General features: G+C 40.2%; 1 protein-coding gene across 1 annotated transcript in view; it reads left to right on the top strand.

Moving 5' to 3' along the window:
- The window catches only part of LOC143975852 (atrial natriuretic peptide receptor 1-like), a 294,297-nt gene that overhangs the window by 84,096 nt on the left and 191,900 nt on the right, over positions 1–18,301 (top strand). The window contains exons 10-11 of the mRNA XM_077478411.1: positions 11,173–11,259; positions 12,565–12,708. Coding sequence (XP_077334537.1) covers positions 11,173–11,259; positions 12,565–12,708 — 231 coding nt within the window. The remainder of the gene's footprint in view (positions 1–11,172; positions 11,260–12,564; positions 12,709–18,301) is intronic.

The raw sequence follows: 18,301 nt of genomic DNA, 5'->3' as shown, positions 1-18,301 counted from the left end.
TTGCATTTCTAGTAGCAAATCTAAAGTAGGATAGAAATGTATGCAGCTGAAAAACTGAAGTAGATGGTGCAATGCTGAAGTATAGGGTAGAGTGCAAGTACAAAAAAGTCTGCAGAATTGATTTACTGCATGCCTCATACAATACATCACCACCTTCCACAGCTGACATGTTGTTCTACTGTTCACATGCCCTCTAAGCCATTATTTATGTCAGTAGAATTATATAATAACATGATATCTCTGCACCTACTAACGTCCACACCTTTCACTTCTGTTTATACCAAGTCATCATTCATTATTAAAAATCTAGCACAAGTACAATCGTTTAGCATGTAGGACTTGGCTCCAGCACACAAACCCATACAAAATACATATCTCTGAAATAACTGCTTATTGTTTTCATCCTTAACATTTGGTTCACCTTCTTTATCCTATACTGCCATGCCAAATACACAATAAAACAGGATTTAAATCAGCGGGGAGAGAGATGTCCATTTCCTTACAGACAATTATCTACTCTGCAGGTGTCTCAAACTGGTGGCCCTCCAGGTGTTGCGAAATGACAAGTCCCATGAGGCCTTACAAGCATGACTCCTTCAGGCAAAGGCATGATGGGACTTGTAGTTCTGCATTAGCTGGAGAACCACCAGTTTGAGACCCCCCGATAGATTGACGGCGCTATAACTAACCCAGGTTATTATGGTTCAGTCTTTCTTAGCTGCTATATGGCATTTATTAAATAGACATATTTTAAGAGTAGTCCCTAGTGCATGTTAGTTCATCTTAATTACTTAACCTGGAGTACATCTTGCCACTGGAACATGACATAACGGTCCAATAGAGACACAAAAAGTAATAAATCACATTTTTAGTAGAGTGAGATGAATGATCCTTTGTAAAGTTTTTACTAGTGTACATTTCTCTGTGTAGGGTAGATCTCCCCTACCTTATACTCTGTTTATCGGGGGTAATTGGGCATTACAAGGACATAAAATGAAGGCAAATCTCCAACAGATACACAAACAGTTTCTAACCCTTTACTTCTACCTCCGTCACTAAAAAGTTCAGGCTAGGTCTTTAAAGTAGTGGTTATGAAGGTTGAAGGTTTTTTTTTTAAGAATATTTTTTTATTGAAAGGCTGGCATGGTACACAGAAGAAACTGACAGTCAAACAACATTCACAAGTAGTTCCTTTACAACTTATAGTCTCCAACTAGTTAGTAAGAGTACATAAATCAATCCACTGAGAACCAGAGGGTTTGCAAGCCTCACATTTTACCTATATTAATACAGTTGCAAAAAATGAATATAATAAACGAAAACAAACAGTTAACGGTGATGTCAATTACACCGTATCAGAACAAGAACAGAATGTATGAAAAACAACTTAAAATATTTTCCTGATGTCTGTCCATGGGGCCCACTGTGCACAGAAACGCAAGTATTTACCTTCCATGTTGGCCATAATTTGCTCGTATTTGAATATCTCATCAACTCTTCTGACTAATTCTCCTACATTGGGGGTACAAGAAGATTTCCAATGTTTAGCTACCAAAAGCCTGGCTGTGGATAGTATCTGAACCACTATCATTCTAAAGTGGGGCGGGTACTGATCTATGTCTAAATTTAAAATTGCCATTGCAGGTGAACCTGTTCTAAGAATGCCAGTAACCCTAGCAATCAGGGCAAATACCCCCCGCCAGAAACTCCTGAGGTGAGGGCATTCCCATATCATGTGAAGAAGTGTCCCAACTCTTCCACAACCTCTCCAGCATGTATTGGAACTACCTTGGGCAAATTTTGCTGTGATAAAGGGCGTGTAGTACCATCTAAGTAATATTTTTTGGGAAACTTCCCAATGTGTAACTGATCTGATATATCTACTGTTGTTTCTGATGGCCTTTCCCCATTGTATATCTGAAAACCGAATACACAGTTCAGTCTCCCACTTGTGCAGGGGGGGAAGTTTCTTGAATACATTTTTGCTTTGTAAAAGGCTGTAGAAGAGCGAAATTCCCCCTTTGATTTTCGAGTTGTCCGACCAGAACGCCCATGCTTGTTGAGGGATTGCCACAGAAGTACCCCTATACTGAGATAAAAAGGACCGAATTCTCAGATAAGTGAAGTATTCCGAACTAGGGACACCAAATTTATCCACTATCGACGCAAATGAAATAAGTCTCCCGTTCTCCACTATGCTGGAGACCGTTAAAATTCCCTTCTCCACCCAAAGTTCCAAATCCAGGTCCTGAATACAAGTACTTATAGAAGTAAGTGGGATATCTATGTCAATAGAGTGACGTGACACTTCGACACTATTTAAGAAATATCTCCAAGTATCTAGTACGAGCTGTATGATAGGAAAGTCTGTTTTAGAGGTCTGATTGACAAAGGTCGCGGCTAATAAGGTGGAAAGTGGCGTACCAGGCAGAAGCCAAGAGCTCTCAATTAGAGCCCACTGCTTCTCCACTGGAGGATTTATCCAATATTTCATTTGATCCAACAAACTCGCCACATAGTAGTCTTTAAGAATAGGAAGACCCATGCCACCTATGTCCTTCTTTCTAAATAAATATGAATGAGAGCATCTGGGTTTTTTATCCCCCCACACAAACCTATTTAACTGTGCTTGGGCAGATTTAAAAAATGACATAGGGATATGAATAGGTAAGGCCCTAAAGTGGTATAACAACTTTGGAAGAATTAGCATTTTGTATGCTGCCAATCTGCCCATCCAAGACAAATAAAACTTTGACAGCCTATTAAGTTCCTTTTGTAGCGAGGATAGAAGGGGCAAAAAATTGATTTTGAAGATATTAGAGCTTGGAGAAGCCAAAAAGATTCCTAAATATTGGATGGGTTTGTCAGACCAAGGGTAGGGAAATCGGAAACTTTAATTGCTAAAATGTATGAAATTTTATTGAACTCGCCAAGGGTGTCGTGCACTGCTTGTAAGGAAGAGGTAGGGTTTTTTAAGGTTAAAATAACGTCATCTGCAAATAGTGTAATGGAGTGTGAATGTTTAGGCGTCGAAATGCCGGAAATGCGAGGGTGGGTGCGGATCGTTTCTGCCAGAGGTTCCATGAGGAGAGCAAAAATCAGGGGTGACATCGGGCACCCCTGACGAGTGCCATTGGTGATGCGAAATGAGTCAGAGAACATACCGTCAGTATAAACCATAGCCGTGGGATTGGAATATAGAGCTGAAATGGCCGAATTAATGGTCCCCAAGAGACCGAATTTGGCAAGCACCTGATCCAGGTATCCCCAATGGACCCTATCAAAAGCCTTCTCTGCATCTAACGTGAGAAGCAGAGAAGGCTCCCCACATACTTCTGCCGCGTGAATCAGATTTATAATCCTCCTAGTTGCATCGGGTGCTTGACGCCCCGGTATAAATCTCACTTGGTCGTTTCCGACCAAGGAGGACATAACTTTCGACAATCTGTTAGCCAGAATTTTTGGAAAAACCTTCAGGTCTACGTTCAGTAACGAGATAGGCCTGAAGTTCTGCGGTCTGTCTGGAGGTTTGCCTGGCTTTGGTAGTGTAACTATTGTGGCAGCTAGCATTTCAGCTGGAAAAGAAGAGTCTGCTGTGGCTTTGTTAAAGGTTGCAAGGAGGTATTGACCTAGAATTGGGTAAAATGCTCGGTAATATTCCACAGAGAAACCGTCAGGACCAGGTGATTTGTTCAACGGCATAGCTAATATTGTTTTAGACAGTTCCCTTAAGGAAATAGGATCATTTAAGGTGTCCAATTGGTCTTGGGAGATCTTGGGGAGGGAGATCCTCTCCAAGAATGAGCGAATCGCATCTGAAGACGGTTGTGAGGTATTTGAGTCGTCTTTTAAATTGTAAAGGGCACTATAATAATCCCGGAAGGCATTAGCGATATCTCTAGGGTTGGACAATTTAGAGCCCGTAATTGGATGATAAACAAAGGGAATTTTCTGTTGGACAGATCTTTCCTTTATTTGTCTGGCTAGAAGTTTTCCCGCACGATTCCCCTGGTAGTAAAGGCGAGCTTTCCTTGTTGTGATATCAGTAATAAACGCAGTTCATGACGCAAGTTGTCAAGCTCAGAACTCGTGGCAGGATTGGGTAATGCTTTATTCGCTGACTCTAACTGATCTATTTGGGAAAGAAGCGTTTGAATCTTCAATGTAGACTGTTTTCTAGCCAAGCTACTCATTTTAATAAGAATGCCTCGTACAAAAGCTTTATGGGAGTTCCAAAGGGTGAAGGGGTCTGACACAGAACGGGCATTAATCTCAAAAAAACCTTTCAATTCAGAGGCAACTTCTTTACTAAATTTCGGGTTTGAAAAAAGAAAAGTGTCGTTTTTCCATCGATTGGCCCTAGTTTCCGTGCGCCACCCCTCCACCACGATGGAAATTGGTGCATGGTCTGACCATGATATGTTATGAATAACTGAAGAGCTGATTTTTTGAAGCAGGAATTTATCAGTTAGAAAAACATCAATTCTCGAGTAGGAATTGTGCACTTTCGAATAGTATGAGTAGTCACATTCTGTGGAGTGTTGACATCTCCACACGTCGAACAAATTTTCAGAGGACATGAAGCGCGCAAGGGTGACCCTGTCCCTGAATGCAGTAGGACTCGGTGATACGTCTAAGGATTGGTTAGGTATGGCATTAAAATCGCCACACAGTACCAGGTACCCCCTGCGCACCGCAACGACCCTCTTCCACAGCTTATGCAAAAAAGAAAGTTGCTTAGTATTAGGCAAGTAAAGATTTACAAAGGTGTATACAGTGTTATTGATTTCCCCTACCAGAATAATAAACCTTCCTGCCTGATCATTTTCAACATGAATGCATTTAAATGAGATCGACTTCCCAATCAAAATAGCCACTCCTCCATGCTTCTTCTGTGCGTTTGAATAATAAACAGTAGGGAAATGGCTATTCTGTAGTTGAGGATGTTTAGAAGCACAAAGATGAGTTTCTTGTAGACATAAGATGTCACTTTGCAATTTTTTCGCTTCCTTAAAGAGAAGACCACGCTTTTGCGGGCTATTCAGCCCTCTAACATTAAATGAGGTAATTTTAAAACCCATTTTACAAGTCACTAGGATAGAGTACTGTCCAATAGATCTGCTTTGAGGCTAGAAATATCAAGACCAGTCTACTTACACCGTTGCAATTGTGGACAGGAAAATACCAATGCGGTATCAAACAGAAACAAAATAAAAAGTCAAAAAAAAAGAGAAAAAAAAACAGTCAACCGATTAATCTGGACTCCACTGGTTGTGCCCGATAGACCTGTGTGAGTAGATTGTCCGTCCCCTATCGATGCTCTTCTTAGTGGGGATCAATACTGTGCACGTGGGAGTGCGCAACAAAAGAGAGCCAAAAACAGGAAACAAAAACAAAACACGAAGAGAGTAAAAAATCGTAAAAACAGGCGATTCAAAAGAATCTGTAGGGAATTGACCCTTAAACAATGGAGGGCTTAAAGAGAGCAAAGCATGTTCCACCATGTCCCGGAGCTCTAAGAGTAAGCAATGTAATGACTACCTGGGCAGTCATTCTGAAATGGGTCTCGGCCAGGTAGGGGAACCTGGGAGCGGAGATGAATCCGAGGAGTGCGCATTTTCTTCCCCGGCAAGAATTCTCCAGTCACGCAGAAGGCGGATACCTTCTTCCACTGTTTTGATGGTGGTTGTTCTCCCTTCTTTAGAAACCAGAAGTTTAGCTGGGTATGCCCACTTGTAGGGGATACGATGATTCCTCAAAGGTTTCGTAATAGTCGCCATGCTCCTTCTCCTTTGCATCGTGAATGCCGATAAATCGGGGAAGAAGGACAAGTTATGAGCTGACTCAGGTATGTTTTCCGAATTCTTCATCTGGAGAAGGAACTTTTCTTTGGTTTGGAAAAAATGAATCCGCACTATAGTGTCTCTCGGCAAATGGTCAGGGATGTGCCTAGGTTTAGGCAGTCTATGGATCCGGTCAATAACAAGATCGTTTTCCGAGGTGTCAGGCAAAGCATCCTGCATGATTTTCTGAAAGTAAACTTGTAAATCTGGAGTTTTGACCGATTCTGGAATCCCTCTGATCTTTATATTATTTCTCCGCGAGCGGTCTTCAAGGTCTGCTAATTTTTCTTTCATGAAAGATACCTCATCGTCTCTTTCATTATGCGCATCAATGACTTCATTAATGGTGCCTGCGAACTCGCTCATTTTATGTTCTATATGAGAAACTCTGTCCCTCACCGCTTTGACTTCTTCTTTAAAGTTATTGGCAAGTGACATTATATCAGCATGCAACGTGCTGCGGAGGGACACCAGCATGTCCTTTAGAGTAGTATCAATCACTGGCTGGTTGCTGGTGGGGAATTCCAGAATGGAGTCCTGGAGCTCTCTGGTATCGTTTAGAGAGGCATTGCTGAGGTCTGCCTCCTCTCCCCCTTGCAGATGTGGCTGCTTAGCCTTCACAGGACTAGAGGTGGAGGACGCTGTGGGAGACAGGAGCTTGTTCTCTGGGGAAGAACCTGACCGGGGAAACTTGCGGTCGATATTAGGGGAATGTCTGTCTGTGTGCCCGCCAGGCTCCCTGTCGTGTCTCTTACCAGCGCCATCTTGGGCCTGCACGCTGCGAGGCTGTCGGTAGAAATCCGTCATTCTAATTAGCCGTTTAGCTTCCTTCCGGGACATGTCCTCCACTTCTGCCCGACCTTGTTGAGGGAAAAACCGCCGAGATCTACCGCCCAGGTATGTCGTTGTAAGCTCCGGTAACTCGCGGTGGACGGAGCTCCCTTACAACGTGGCCATTCTCCTCGGCTGCCAGCCATGCCCCCCTGAAGGTTTTTTTACCTTCATGCATTCTATGTATGAAGGTAAAAACCTTCAGTCTGCAGTTCTTCCCGCAGCCCCCCTAATACCTACCTGAGCCTGATCTCGCTCCAGCAATGTGCTTTTGTCTGCTGGGCAAACCAATGCGGTTTGCCCAGCTAACAAAATTAGGCAAGTCATCTGCTGCCCATTATAACATTTTTGGTGTGACTCTTTTTTAAATGGTTGTACTTTCACCTTTTTTAATTGTTATAGTAGAAATTGATCTCTTTTACATGCACAGCATACCTAAAAAGTATCACACGTACATTCATTTTAGGATCACTTTTGTTTTATTACTGCTTGTTCACTTTCCACTCAATATCAGGTTAATGCAAGCTATTCTCAGATTGTTTGAAAAAGTGAAGTTATATATAAAAATTACAGTGTTAAAGGAACAATCTACTAGTGTGAAGACAATGGAAGTAAATCTCTCAAAGCAATAAAGCCTAAAGATGTATAAAGTATAACACCACTTTTGTTGAGAAAAAAGCAATCCCCCCTGCATAATGTATGTACAAGAATCAACATTTTTTGTAGATGAGCCCTACCTTTTATTGTTTTGAACAAAAAGCTATGTGTTCTATTGTGTTCTTTCCAGACAATTGCGCTTTCAGTATACTAATGAGGGAGAATAAGAGTGTCTGCAAACTTAGACTTAGCCTACGTTCACACCTGTGCATTTTTTGGTGTGTTTTGCAGAAATGCAGTACAGTCCATTTAACATGGTTTCCTATGGATGTAGTTCACATGAGCATTTTGTGGCACTGGAATTTTTTGAAAAAGGTCAAGCACTTTTTTTCCCACAGCAGATTGCGTTTTGTGTGTAATAAACTTCAATGAAGTTGCACCAGAAACGTAAGTGTTGCGTTTTTGTTGTGATTTTTGATCGTGTCCTTAACAACCAATGAGCGGGGTTCCCTGCTGACAGCTGAATGTAAAAAAAATAAAGAATTCCAGGCAAAAATAATTGGGAAAAAAATGGAGTGGCGTCCCCCCAAATCCATACCAGGCTCTTTGGGTCTGGTATGGATTTGGAGGAGAACCCCATGCCACAATAAAAAAAAAATGGTGTAGGATCCCCCAAATCCATACCAGACACTTATTCGAGCAAGCAGCCCAGCAGGTCAGGAAGGGGAGGGGATGAATGAGGGGGCTCTGCTGATGGGGACAAGGGCCTCTTCCCCACAACTCTGGGTGGTGGTTGTGGGGAGCTTACTCATTCACCAAAAAAGTGTGAAAAAGAAAAAAAAACACATAGACACAGTTTTTTGACAAATGATTTATAAGAAAATAAAATAAAAAAAAACAATGTCTCCTAATGGGGGAAAAAAAAGCCTAAAATGTTATTTGTAACTTAGTGCAGACATTTAGTGAGCCAATCACACAAACAGGAAACAATATTTTCATTCTGCCATATTCGTTATGTCACGTTGATTAGTTTTCAGATAATTCGTTATTTCTGTAGAGTGTCAATATTCGTTATACTGAATCTCAAATCATGTTGAATTCATTCGTTATATCTACTGTAATTTCTTTCGAATTAGTTGAAATTTGATATTTATGTATGTATATTGAGTCGTAATAATGATTCGTAGTTTGGAAAGTTGTTTGTTATTGAATCTATTAACACAGACAATGACAATATCTCTTCTTCTCTGCTCAAATACAATACAACACCCTTCTCACACAATTCTCAGGAATGCACTTTGCCAGTAATCCAACCTCCAGCACAAAATTAATCAAGTAAATTAAGATTTGAGTTGACCTTTTGTTTCATTAGATCTTTAACGAATTACCAAATCATGTCAAATTCATTCGTTATATCCGCTATAATTTCTGTCATATTAGTTGAGATTCATTATTTTCTTATTCGGACATTCGGATACATCACATGGGGACAAGGTGCTTTGGGGTGGGGGAGCCACAGGGCCCCCCTTCCCCAAAGCACCCCCCATGTTGAGGGCACGCGGCCTGGTACAGCTCAGGAGGGGGGGGGGGCGCTCGCTCGTCCCCACCCCCTTCCCTGACCGGCCAGGTTGTGTGTTTGGATAAGGGTCTGCTATGGACTTTGGGGGGACCCCCAATCTGTTTTTTCAGCATAGGGGTTCCCCTTTAAATCTATACCAGGTGATGGGGCTAGCCAGGTGTCAATCTTGCCCATAGAGGCAGCAACATTGACTTCTTTCGCTAGTTCCGTCTACCTGGACCCACACAGGGGCGCATAGTCCGGCGGACTCTGGTCCACAGGACCAAGTCTGCCGGATATTCCGATCGTGTGTATGTGGTATAAGTGTTATTTTTGTCTGCTGAATCTCTTTGGACAGGTTTTCCTGACACCAAGAAAAAATGGTGACAAAAGAGGGACCTCCAGCTGATTGAAGGCCTTGACTTTGCTCCTGTGTGCTGTGTGAAGGGGGAGGGGGGCAGGTGTCCCTTCCCTCCAATGAGCCCTCATAGCTCTACTTACTAAACTCTGAAGAGTGTAACTTCAGCTTGGCACCCTCTGGACTTTGTACTGATGTAAAGAAGAGAAGACTGCAGATAAACAGGTCCAACTTATTTAGGGGGATTTGTTTTATGTCTATGTATCACGGGGTTTACAACCATTTTGAATCTACCTGCACTTATTTCAGGCAGGCATTTGCGCCAGTTTCTGTAATAATACTAATACATGCTAAAAAATTCTGTTATTTCCTACTACTGCCACGTTAGGAATCTGTCACTATGCCTGCTGCAGATTTTTAAAGAATTACCACCAGTTTGCATGGCAGTAACTAATGCATTCAGAGAAAGGATAATAATCATAGTTGGGCATGTCTATGTTGGGAAGCGGTCATAAATGTGGTAGCTTTCTGCACAGGGCTCTATCCTCTATACTAAAGGACTTTTTCTTCCCAAAAGTCCGACTTTGAAAGAAGTCTTGACTCAAAATTGTCCGCCGGACTTTCCAAATAAGCGGACTTGTCCACACATGACCGGACCTTTCCGGCGGACAATCCGCCGGACTATGGCGGAGGTCAGCCGGCCTTTTGAAATGAATGGACTTGCCCACACACGGAGTAAATTCTGTTCATTTTGAACGTGGCTCCAGGTAGACGGAACCAGAGAAGGAAGTCAATGTTGCCACCTCCATCGGCGAGATTGACACCTCGCTAGCCCCATCACCTGGTGAGCATGCAACCCTCCTGAGCGCCCCGCCCTCCTGAGCCGTACTCATCAACATGGAGACAAGGTGCTTTGGGGTGGGGGAGCCGCAGGGCCCCCCTTCCCCAAAGCACCCCCCATGTTGAGGGCACGTGGCCTGGTACAGCCCAGGGGAGGGGGGAGTGCTCGCTCGTCCCCACCCCCTTTCCTGACCTTTCCTGACCCCTTTGCATGTTCGGATAAGGGTCTGCTATGGACTTTGGGGGGACCCCCACTCTGTTTTTTCAGCGTAGGGGTTCCCCTTTAAATCCATACCAGGTGACGGGGCTAGCGAGGTGTCAATCTTGCCGATAGAGGCAGCAAGATTGACTTCCTTCGCTAGTTCCCTCTACCTGGAGCCACGTTCAAAATGAACGGACTTTACTCTGTGTATGGGCAAGTTCGTTAATTTCAAAAGTCCGGCGGAACCCGCCATAATCCGGTGGATTTTCCACCAGACCTAGTCCACCAGAAAAGTCATGTGTGGGCATGTCTGCTCGTTCGCAAAGTCTGGCGGACCTCTGTTGCAAAGTCCGGATAGTCTGATCGTGTGTATGCAGCATTAGTGCTCTTGAGACAACCACACGCTATAAAAGGCTATGATGTGTTCATATTTCATGTCTGAGGTTTACAACCACTTTTTGGGACCTACTGCCAAAAACATTGTCATAAATACTTTATTCAATTCTTCGGCTGGAGTTTACAGAAACCACAGGGGAATAACCTGGGTGCTGGTAATTAGAATGAAAATTAAATAAAGGCTGAACTGATTTACAGAGGAGACGGGTGGAAAAATCTATCAGAGAGAATAAAAGGGAATAAAATAAATAGAACCTGTGTATTAGTGAAGACTGTCACATATCTATGCTAAAGTGTTACACATTTTCTAGGCTTTTGTGTCTTAACAATATACCTTTTTAACCAGAGAAAAAAGAGTTAAAAGATAAGCAAAAATCATCCTAGCTTTATAAAGATAAAAGTTACATTTCTCTAGGTAATCTGATGGTAGACTGCAGTGAGATTGTTTGGCAGTTGCTACAAGAAATGTACTGCTGAGTGCTTGTATAACTGAAAAACTCAGTAAGAGGAAACAAAACAATGAAAAACACTATTCTCCTTTCTCTAGTGATGGCAGGATAGTGGCTATTAAGAAAATCCCAAAGAAGACATTTACCCTTTCCAAAACTATACGGAAGGAAGTAAAGCAAATTCGGTAAATGTATGCCGTGTTCCAGTGCTAGAATAGAAATAGTTTAGATGTGTTATGTAATTCTGTGTTTTGTGCGTGCAGATATTTTTTTGTTACTTTAACATAATACTGAATGTAGCAACCTCCTAGGTAGGTGCTAGAAGAGAGTATCATTTGTGGGTCTTTCTGCTTATCAGAAAGATTGCCAGGTAAATTTATATTCTCTCTGCCTACCAGGGAGCAAGGATCCACTGATAGGGTCTACTCATGGTGTTCAGGTGCTGCTCATGTTGTCTGAATGTTTCACACTGGTACAAAAGGGAGGCATACTGGACAGTGGGAGGAAACCTGACAAATGAGAGCACAGGCATAGTGCCTCAGTGCATGCTGGGTGACTGTAAATATGCAAGGGCATATGTGCTCAGGGTCTTCAGCTGGGGAGCGCGGTCCTGGAGGGAGGGGGCGGCTGCCCCTCCTCTGTAGAAGCTATCATGCAGCTTTAGGTTGCTAACCTGAGAGCCTTAATCTGAGAATAGCTGCAACCCAGATGTCCTGCAGAGCTGACTGGAAGGGATACATGCCAGGAAGGATCTGTTTTGGCCTACAGTGAGTACAGATCTGTATTATGGGGCTTGTCCTGTGAGGGCTACCCCTTCAGCTAATAAAGTCAGTGGACGGGTATTAGTCAAAGGGGATTCTAGTGAGTGTCCTGAAGATAAACAGTTTCATCAAGTCTGCTGCCAGAGCAGGCAAAGGTATTATTCTTCCCATGCAAGTGTCGTATGGTAAAACAGCAAGTCTTTTACCACATGTAACCTGTGAGGCCGAGTGAGAGTTGTCCTCAGTTGTAATTAGTTCCAGTTGAAGTATCCCACTAATACATTCCCCTATCCAAGTTCCCACGATAAATGATAAAAAAACCAAACCCCTGGTTTGATTATTGGAAACGAGTGTGTGAGAGTACAGACGTTTGTGTGAAAACCCTTAGTAACTGGCTGTGAGATAAGAAGGGGAAAAGCCCAGGGAAGTCAACACACATCAATCCCTAAGGGGGCAGTGCTACACTGAAGATTGCCCTCAAGTTAATAGAAGACCTTTTTATCAGGCTGGATGAAACAGTCATTACAGTGGGTTTTTATGCACTAAAAAATGTGAAAGTGAAAATTGTCTGTGCTGCTTAGTGGCCAACTACAGCTGGGATTTGGCAGAAAGCTATAATCAAAAAAGATGCTCAATACAAAAAGTGTAATATATTGTATATTTTGATATATCTAACATAACTCTGGCTTTTTTTATAGTTTAGATTTCATCACCTCTCATCTTTTGTAGGGATCTTGATCATCCTAATCTTTGCAAATTTATTGGTGGTTGTGCTGAAGTTCCAAATGTGGCTATTATCACAGAATATTGCCCTAAAGGAAGTTTGCATGATGTACTTGAGAGTGAAGATGTCCCACTTAACTGGGGTTTCAGGTAATCAGTTGTGTGTAAAGTGTGTCTATGCTGCCCCCCCACCCCCTTACGTTAAATGACAGATTGTAAGCCAAAAAGTAAATTTTTAACGCCTCATGCACACTGGGTGTCAAAAACTTTTTAAAGGGCAGTTGACATTTTTTTCTGCCCCTAAATGCCTCTCTGTGTTTGTGGCCTCCTGATGATATCTATTTGAGAGACAAAACCCGTACAAGTAGGGGCGAGCAGCAACTAGCACACGAGCCTGAGCGGCACACTTATCACACTTTCTTGTTTGATTGTTTAATGAATATTATTTTTATGGAGTCACAGATTGTACTTTAATTCAGGCACTGGCACATTTTACTTAAATGATATTTGTATCAAACATTTTATTTCTTTAATATATTCATTACTTATTTATGTTCTTTTGGTTTTGGATATATCCATCACGTGTAGATGAAAAAAAGAGTAGCATTAATACCATCCCCCCCCCCCCCCCCCCCCCGTGTTAGCTTGGGTGTCCACGAACTGATAGGAGTTTACAGGCATTGGGAGCCTGGGACGTTCAGCGTCAGATAAAAAAAAAAATTCAGGGCCAGTGCGTTCAGGAGCGTTTTGCTGCAAAAAATCCCATGCATCTACACACGTGCAAACGCGTCTAAACATGCTTAAGCACTAGGAGCCTTTATTAATTTCAGTGGTCAGAATGAATTAATATTCTGGCCAATTAAATGAATGAACATCATAGCGTTTGCCATGCATGAATGCATCTAAACACTTAAAAAAATAAAATAATATGTGGCTTTAGCCACATTTTTAATTCAGCTTTTTCCTGCCATGATAAAGGAATTTAGTAGAGTTGCAGTATGAACGAGGCCTAAAGAAGTAGGTCTTACTGCTCTGAAACTTTCTATGTAGATTTAAGACATTCCAAACTATGATATGAAGCGAGTTATGAACACTGGACATCTGTAGTATGTCCTGTTCTTCTTTGCTTCTGTCGCTCCACTCTCAACTGTATCCATCCCACTGGATATGACACCATGTGATAAAATACCAATCGGTTTCATAAGATAAATACTACTGGCAGGTAATCATCTTCTCTAAACTCGTTCAAATCAAATCTAAAAACGTATTTCTTTAGACAAGCTTTCACGTAATTGTGCCCCTTTTCCTCTGTTTTAAACTGTGTATTTTTTTGTGTTTCTGTTTCTTTTGTCTTTGTAAAGTGCTTTGAGAAACATCCTTTAAAGGCCCCTATATAAAATAAAGCGTATTTTTATTTTTCAGTTCTACCACTTCCCGACCAGACCATAGACAAATGACATTCTCGATCAGACGTGGAATACCAGGGTTATTGCTGCAACAATATGCCATAACCCCTGTATTGTTTTTTTCATCCGGCAACTCGCTAACTGATAAAAGTGGTCAGATTGAAGTGACAGCTATTTTATTCTCTAGGGCAGTGATGTCGAACCTTGGCACCCTAGATGTTTTGAAACTACATTTCGCATGATGATCATGCACTCTGCAGTGTAGTTGAGCATTGTGGGAAATGTAGTTCCAGAACATCTGGGGTGCCAAGGTTCGCCATCACTGCTCTAGGGCCTCTGTTAAAAATATATATATATAAAATGTTTGGGGGTTCTAAGTAATTTTCTAGCAAAGAAAAAACAGATTTTTACATATATGAGAGAAGTGTCAGTATTGGGCCAGTAAGCAAGGGGTTAAAGCAATATTAAACTGAAAAGTACACATTTATTGTATTACAGCTTACCAATTCTTAGATGTGGTGGCCGCAATCGTTTTTTTATTTTTTTTATTTTTACATGGTGATCTTGCAAGTAAGTCTGTTGTTTTTCAAAAGAACAAGCTGTTCTGCAGGCGTAGTAGTTAAGAGTGTTGAGGCAAACCATTTAACACTGAAAGGGCTGCTTACAATTATCAGGTTTTATTTATTTATGTAAAAAAAAATAACTGTTGGAATTGCTTATAAATGTTATCTGGAGTTTGATTTTAATTTGTTTAATGCATCTATATCTTAATCTAGTGCATCTTACAGACTGACAATTCTGCTGTCCAAATGTGTCCCTGTTGCTTCTATATCCAGTATTTATGAAATCCAGCTATTCTGTCATATTTTCTAAATGTTTTGACAAGCTTATTGTATATATGCTTGCCTACAGATCGCATAATAATTTTTTTTGGGATCAAAATGATCAAAGTACATCACCTGCTGATTTAATCATTTTTTTTGGGAATCCAATAATGAGACCATTACATGCCAGTTCTCAGATCCTTGTGAAAGGGATACTGGGTTCCCTATTCATTTTACATTGTGGAGAAGGCAGCAAAGTAGTGTGAGACTCTAGTAGAGAAAGAGGCAAATCCAGAAACTCAATGTATAATGAAAAGTTTTCATTTGGGTGGATTGATCCTTTAGGACAAAAAAGTTCATATTTAATGTTAGTCTTCAAATGGCAAATTTGTTTCAAGCTGGTTTCCGTGCCCATAGGTTATACTATGATATCTAGTGTGTACTATATAGTATATACAGTAGTTATACAATAGTTATCCGAGGTAACTAAATTCATTTTAATTAACATTACTTTTTATTTTACCTATACCTAACACAAACTTTTGCAGGTCTCATCAAAATTTCTAAGTTATGAGCTGTATCAAATGAAATCAAGCAAAATGGCAGCCCCCTGTGGCCTCCCTTCAGCAGGCTTGCTAATTGTAGCAGAAAATTGCAACGGTGCAAAATAAGAAAACAATATCAAGTGATGGCAGGAAGCAAAAACTGTTAAAATACAATGTGGCTTTTTAGTGTTCATAGTATCACTTTTATTGTAATGTAGGTTTAGCAAAATACTGTAATAAATAAGTTGCATGTGAACATCTGCCTGGTAAATTAAAAATAAGAAGCAAATACTAAAGCAAGGTGAGCAAAAGAAGTAATACATCAAGACATACTTGTCCTTGCACTTTGTGTTGACACATCACCCCTCTGTCTCTACAGAGAGCCTGCAGTTGCTTACTTAGGGATCCATTAATGACCTGTGCTTCAAAGGGAGCCATACAGTAATGCTTTGCATAGCAAAAGGTGTGCAAATCTTTACAGCTATATATTGTTAACTTTTTTGCTTGTATATTTGTGTGGGTGAGCTTATACATGAATATATACATATACATATACATATATATATATATATATATATATATATATATATATATATATATATATATATATATATATATATATATATACATACATACATATATATATATATATATATATATATATATATACATACATACATACATACATATATATATATATATATATATATATATATATATATATATATATATATATATATATATATATATATATATATATATATATATATATATATATATATATATATATATATATATATATGAACCAAAAAAAAGGTATATTTTAAAGCCGGCCTATCATATACCTCTCTGCGCCAAACTGGGACCTTCACACACTCCCTAAATTTATATATATATGTATATGTACCAACCTATATGGCGCACCCACATATATAAAGAAAAAGATTTTTTTATATGCAGATGCCTGCAATAATAATAATTATAAAACCACAGCAAACTAAATAATAACTGCTAAGTGTATTAAAACCTAGCAATACGGACAAACATAGCAGCCGTTAAAAAGTTATCGTACAAATACATTAAAAAAGTAATACAAACAATTCATCAAGGTAAATCTGAGAATGTCCGCATTAAAACAGCGCTTTGTAGAAAGTCCTTTATAGAAGTAACAATGTACGAGCAATCACTAGAAAGTTCTTAATGTGCAGATAAGGTGTCTATAGTGATCTAATCAGAGTTGCAAGGTGATCAAAGTGCTGTCAACCTTTCTTCCACCACAAACCGGGAGTGCTTCCCCACATGCGATGCGTACCCCCTAGGGGGTTAAACTCACCAGACACTGCTGAAAACACAAGCCTTAAGGAGTAGTCACTTCCTTGAGTATGGTAATATATCACCTTAGCGTTGCAGTTCCAAACAGTCCTCCAAGTTTGTCATAAAAATAAAACAAAGTGTGCACATAGCATAATACTGTTTTATTTTTTAAAAGGTTCGCACAAAACAATAGAATCACCCATTTACATATCTGCGTACATTGTCTAAAACATCATCAGCATTTCAAAAGTGTGTACTTCACCGATTATTCAGATCTCAGAGCCATCCACAAGTGTTCCACTGTGTACACTGTGCTTCACTTCCTGGTCTGTGGTCAGTGGTGGAGCGCACACCTCACTTCCGGTAGCGTCGTGTAGGCCACGCCCTGACGCGTTTCGTCACTTCCGACTTCAACAGAGGGCGTGGCTACACGACGCTGACGGCCAATATATATTCAACAGTCTCACACCCTGTCAGCCAATCACGCAGCACTGCAATATCCGGCCCACATGACGCTGCACATCGTCATGGAAACCGGACACGGTCAGCTCGGTTCTCAATACAGGGGAGAGATGATTAGATCAACACAAACGATCGCCGAACTACTGGCGACCTCCTCAGCAAAACAAGCAAAATGAACATTACGCTAAAAACAATACATGAAAGATAGAAATATAGACCTACAAATTAAAATTAGCCTCAATATACAAATAAATAAAAATACAAATATAAAATTAGATAATAAAGGAAGATAGTGACCTAAACATTAGATCCTCACATGATCCATGTATGTTTGTGTAATATGCGAGCAAGGACCTATATATACATACAAGGTCCATAAGCTGTCTCTCTAAAAGATACATCCTATTTAGAAAAAACTAGTATGTATGTCATGTGCGTCATCCAAAATATACATATACTTATACATGTATATATCTCTAATGCCTACACTAGATGCACCCCATATATCACTGGAATTATCGTTGCAGTGAGCAAAGAGTGGTAAATATGTAATACATATCCACCACCTCCAAGATTTTTATCTCTATGAGGTGTCATTTAAGTTGAAGGGAGCTTCTTACTGACTAATTAATAAAATCTCAGGCGGGAACCAACGCATAAACCTAAAAATATTTAAAATATTCCAAATATTAAAAATATTCAAAATATTCAAAAATACCGTAAATATTATGAGTCAACACATATTTGAACATGATCATTCTATAATAGCCATAATAATCATATTAGTCAACTCATGTCAAAAATTTAATAATTCATTATATATCAGCCATAGAGTAATTGTAGTTACCAAAACTCTATATGTCCATGGTATTTATATATAAAATTGGTATAGATATGTAATGGTGCAAACGTAAAAGACCGTACCGTGAATGTCTTCATTAATCCATACACTATATATCCTACCCAAGCATCCAGCTGGATACTGCTTAAAGGATTACTACCTTAAAAATTAAAATATTTAAATATTAAGAGGAAGGGATCGTAAACCAGAAAATTTAATAATCACTGATGAAACAATTAATATCTAGGTCCACATTTAACCCTTTTGGTGTTAAAGTGTCAATCAAATATATCCATTCCGTTTCACGTTTGGATAACTCTCGTACCATATTTGACCCTCTCCAGGAGGGTT

Source organism: Lithobates pipiens, unplaced genomic scaffold (assembly GCF_037356315.1).
Source record: "Lithobates pipiens isolate NorthernLeopardFrog02 unplaced genomic scaffold, aLitPip1_a1.2 Scaffold_13, whole genome shotgun sequence".
In the NCBI taxonomy this organism is placed as follows: domain Eukaryota; kingdom Metazoa; phylum Chordata; class Amphibia; order Anura; family Ranidae; genus Lithobates; species Lithobates pipiens.
Note: the sequence above shows the minus strand (reverse complement) of the source record. Positions and strands in the feature narration are given on the sequence as shown.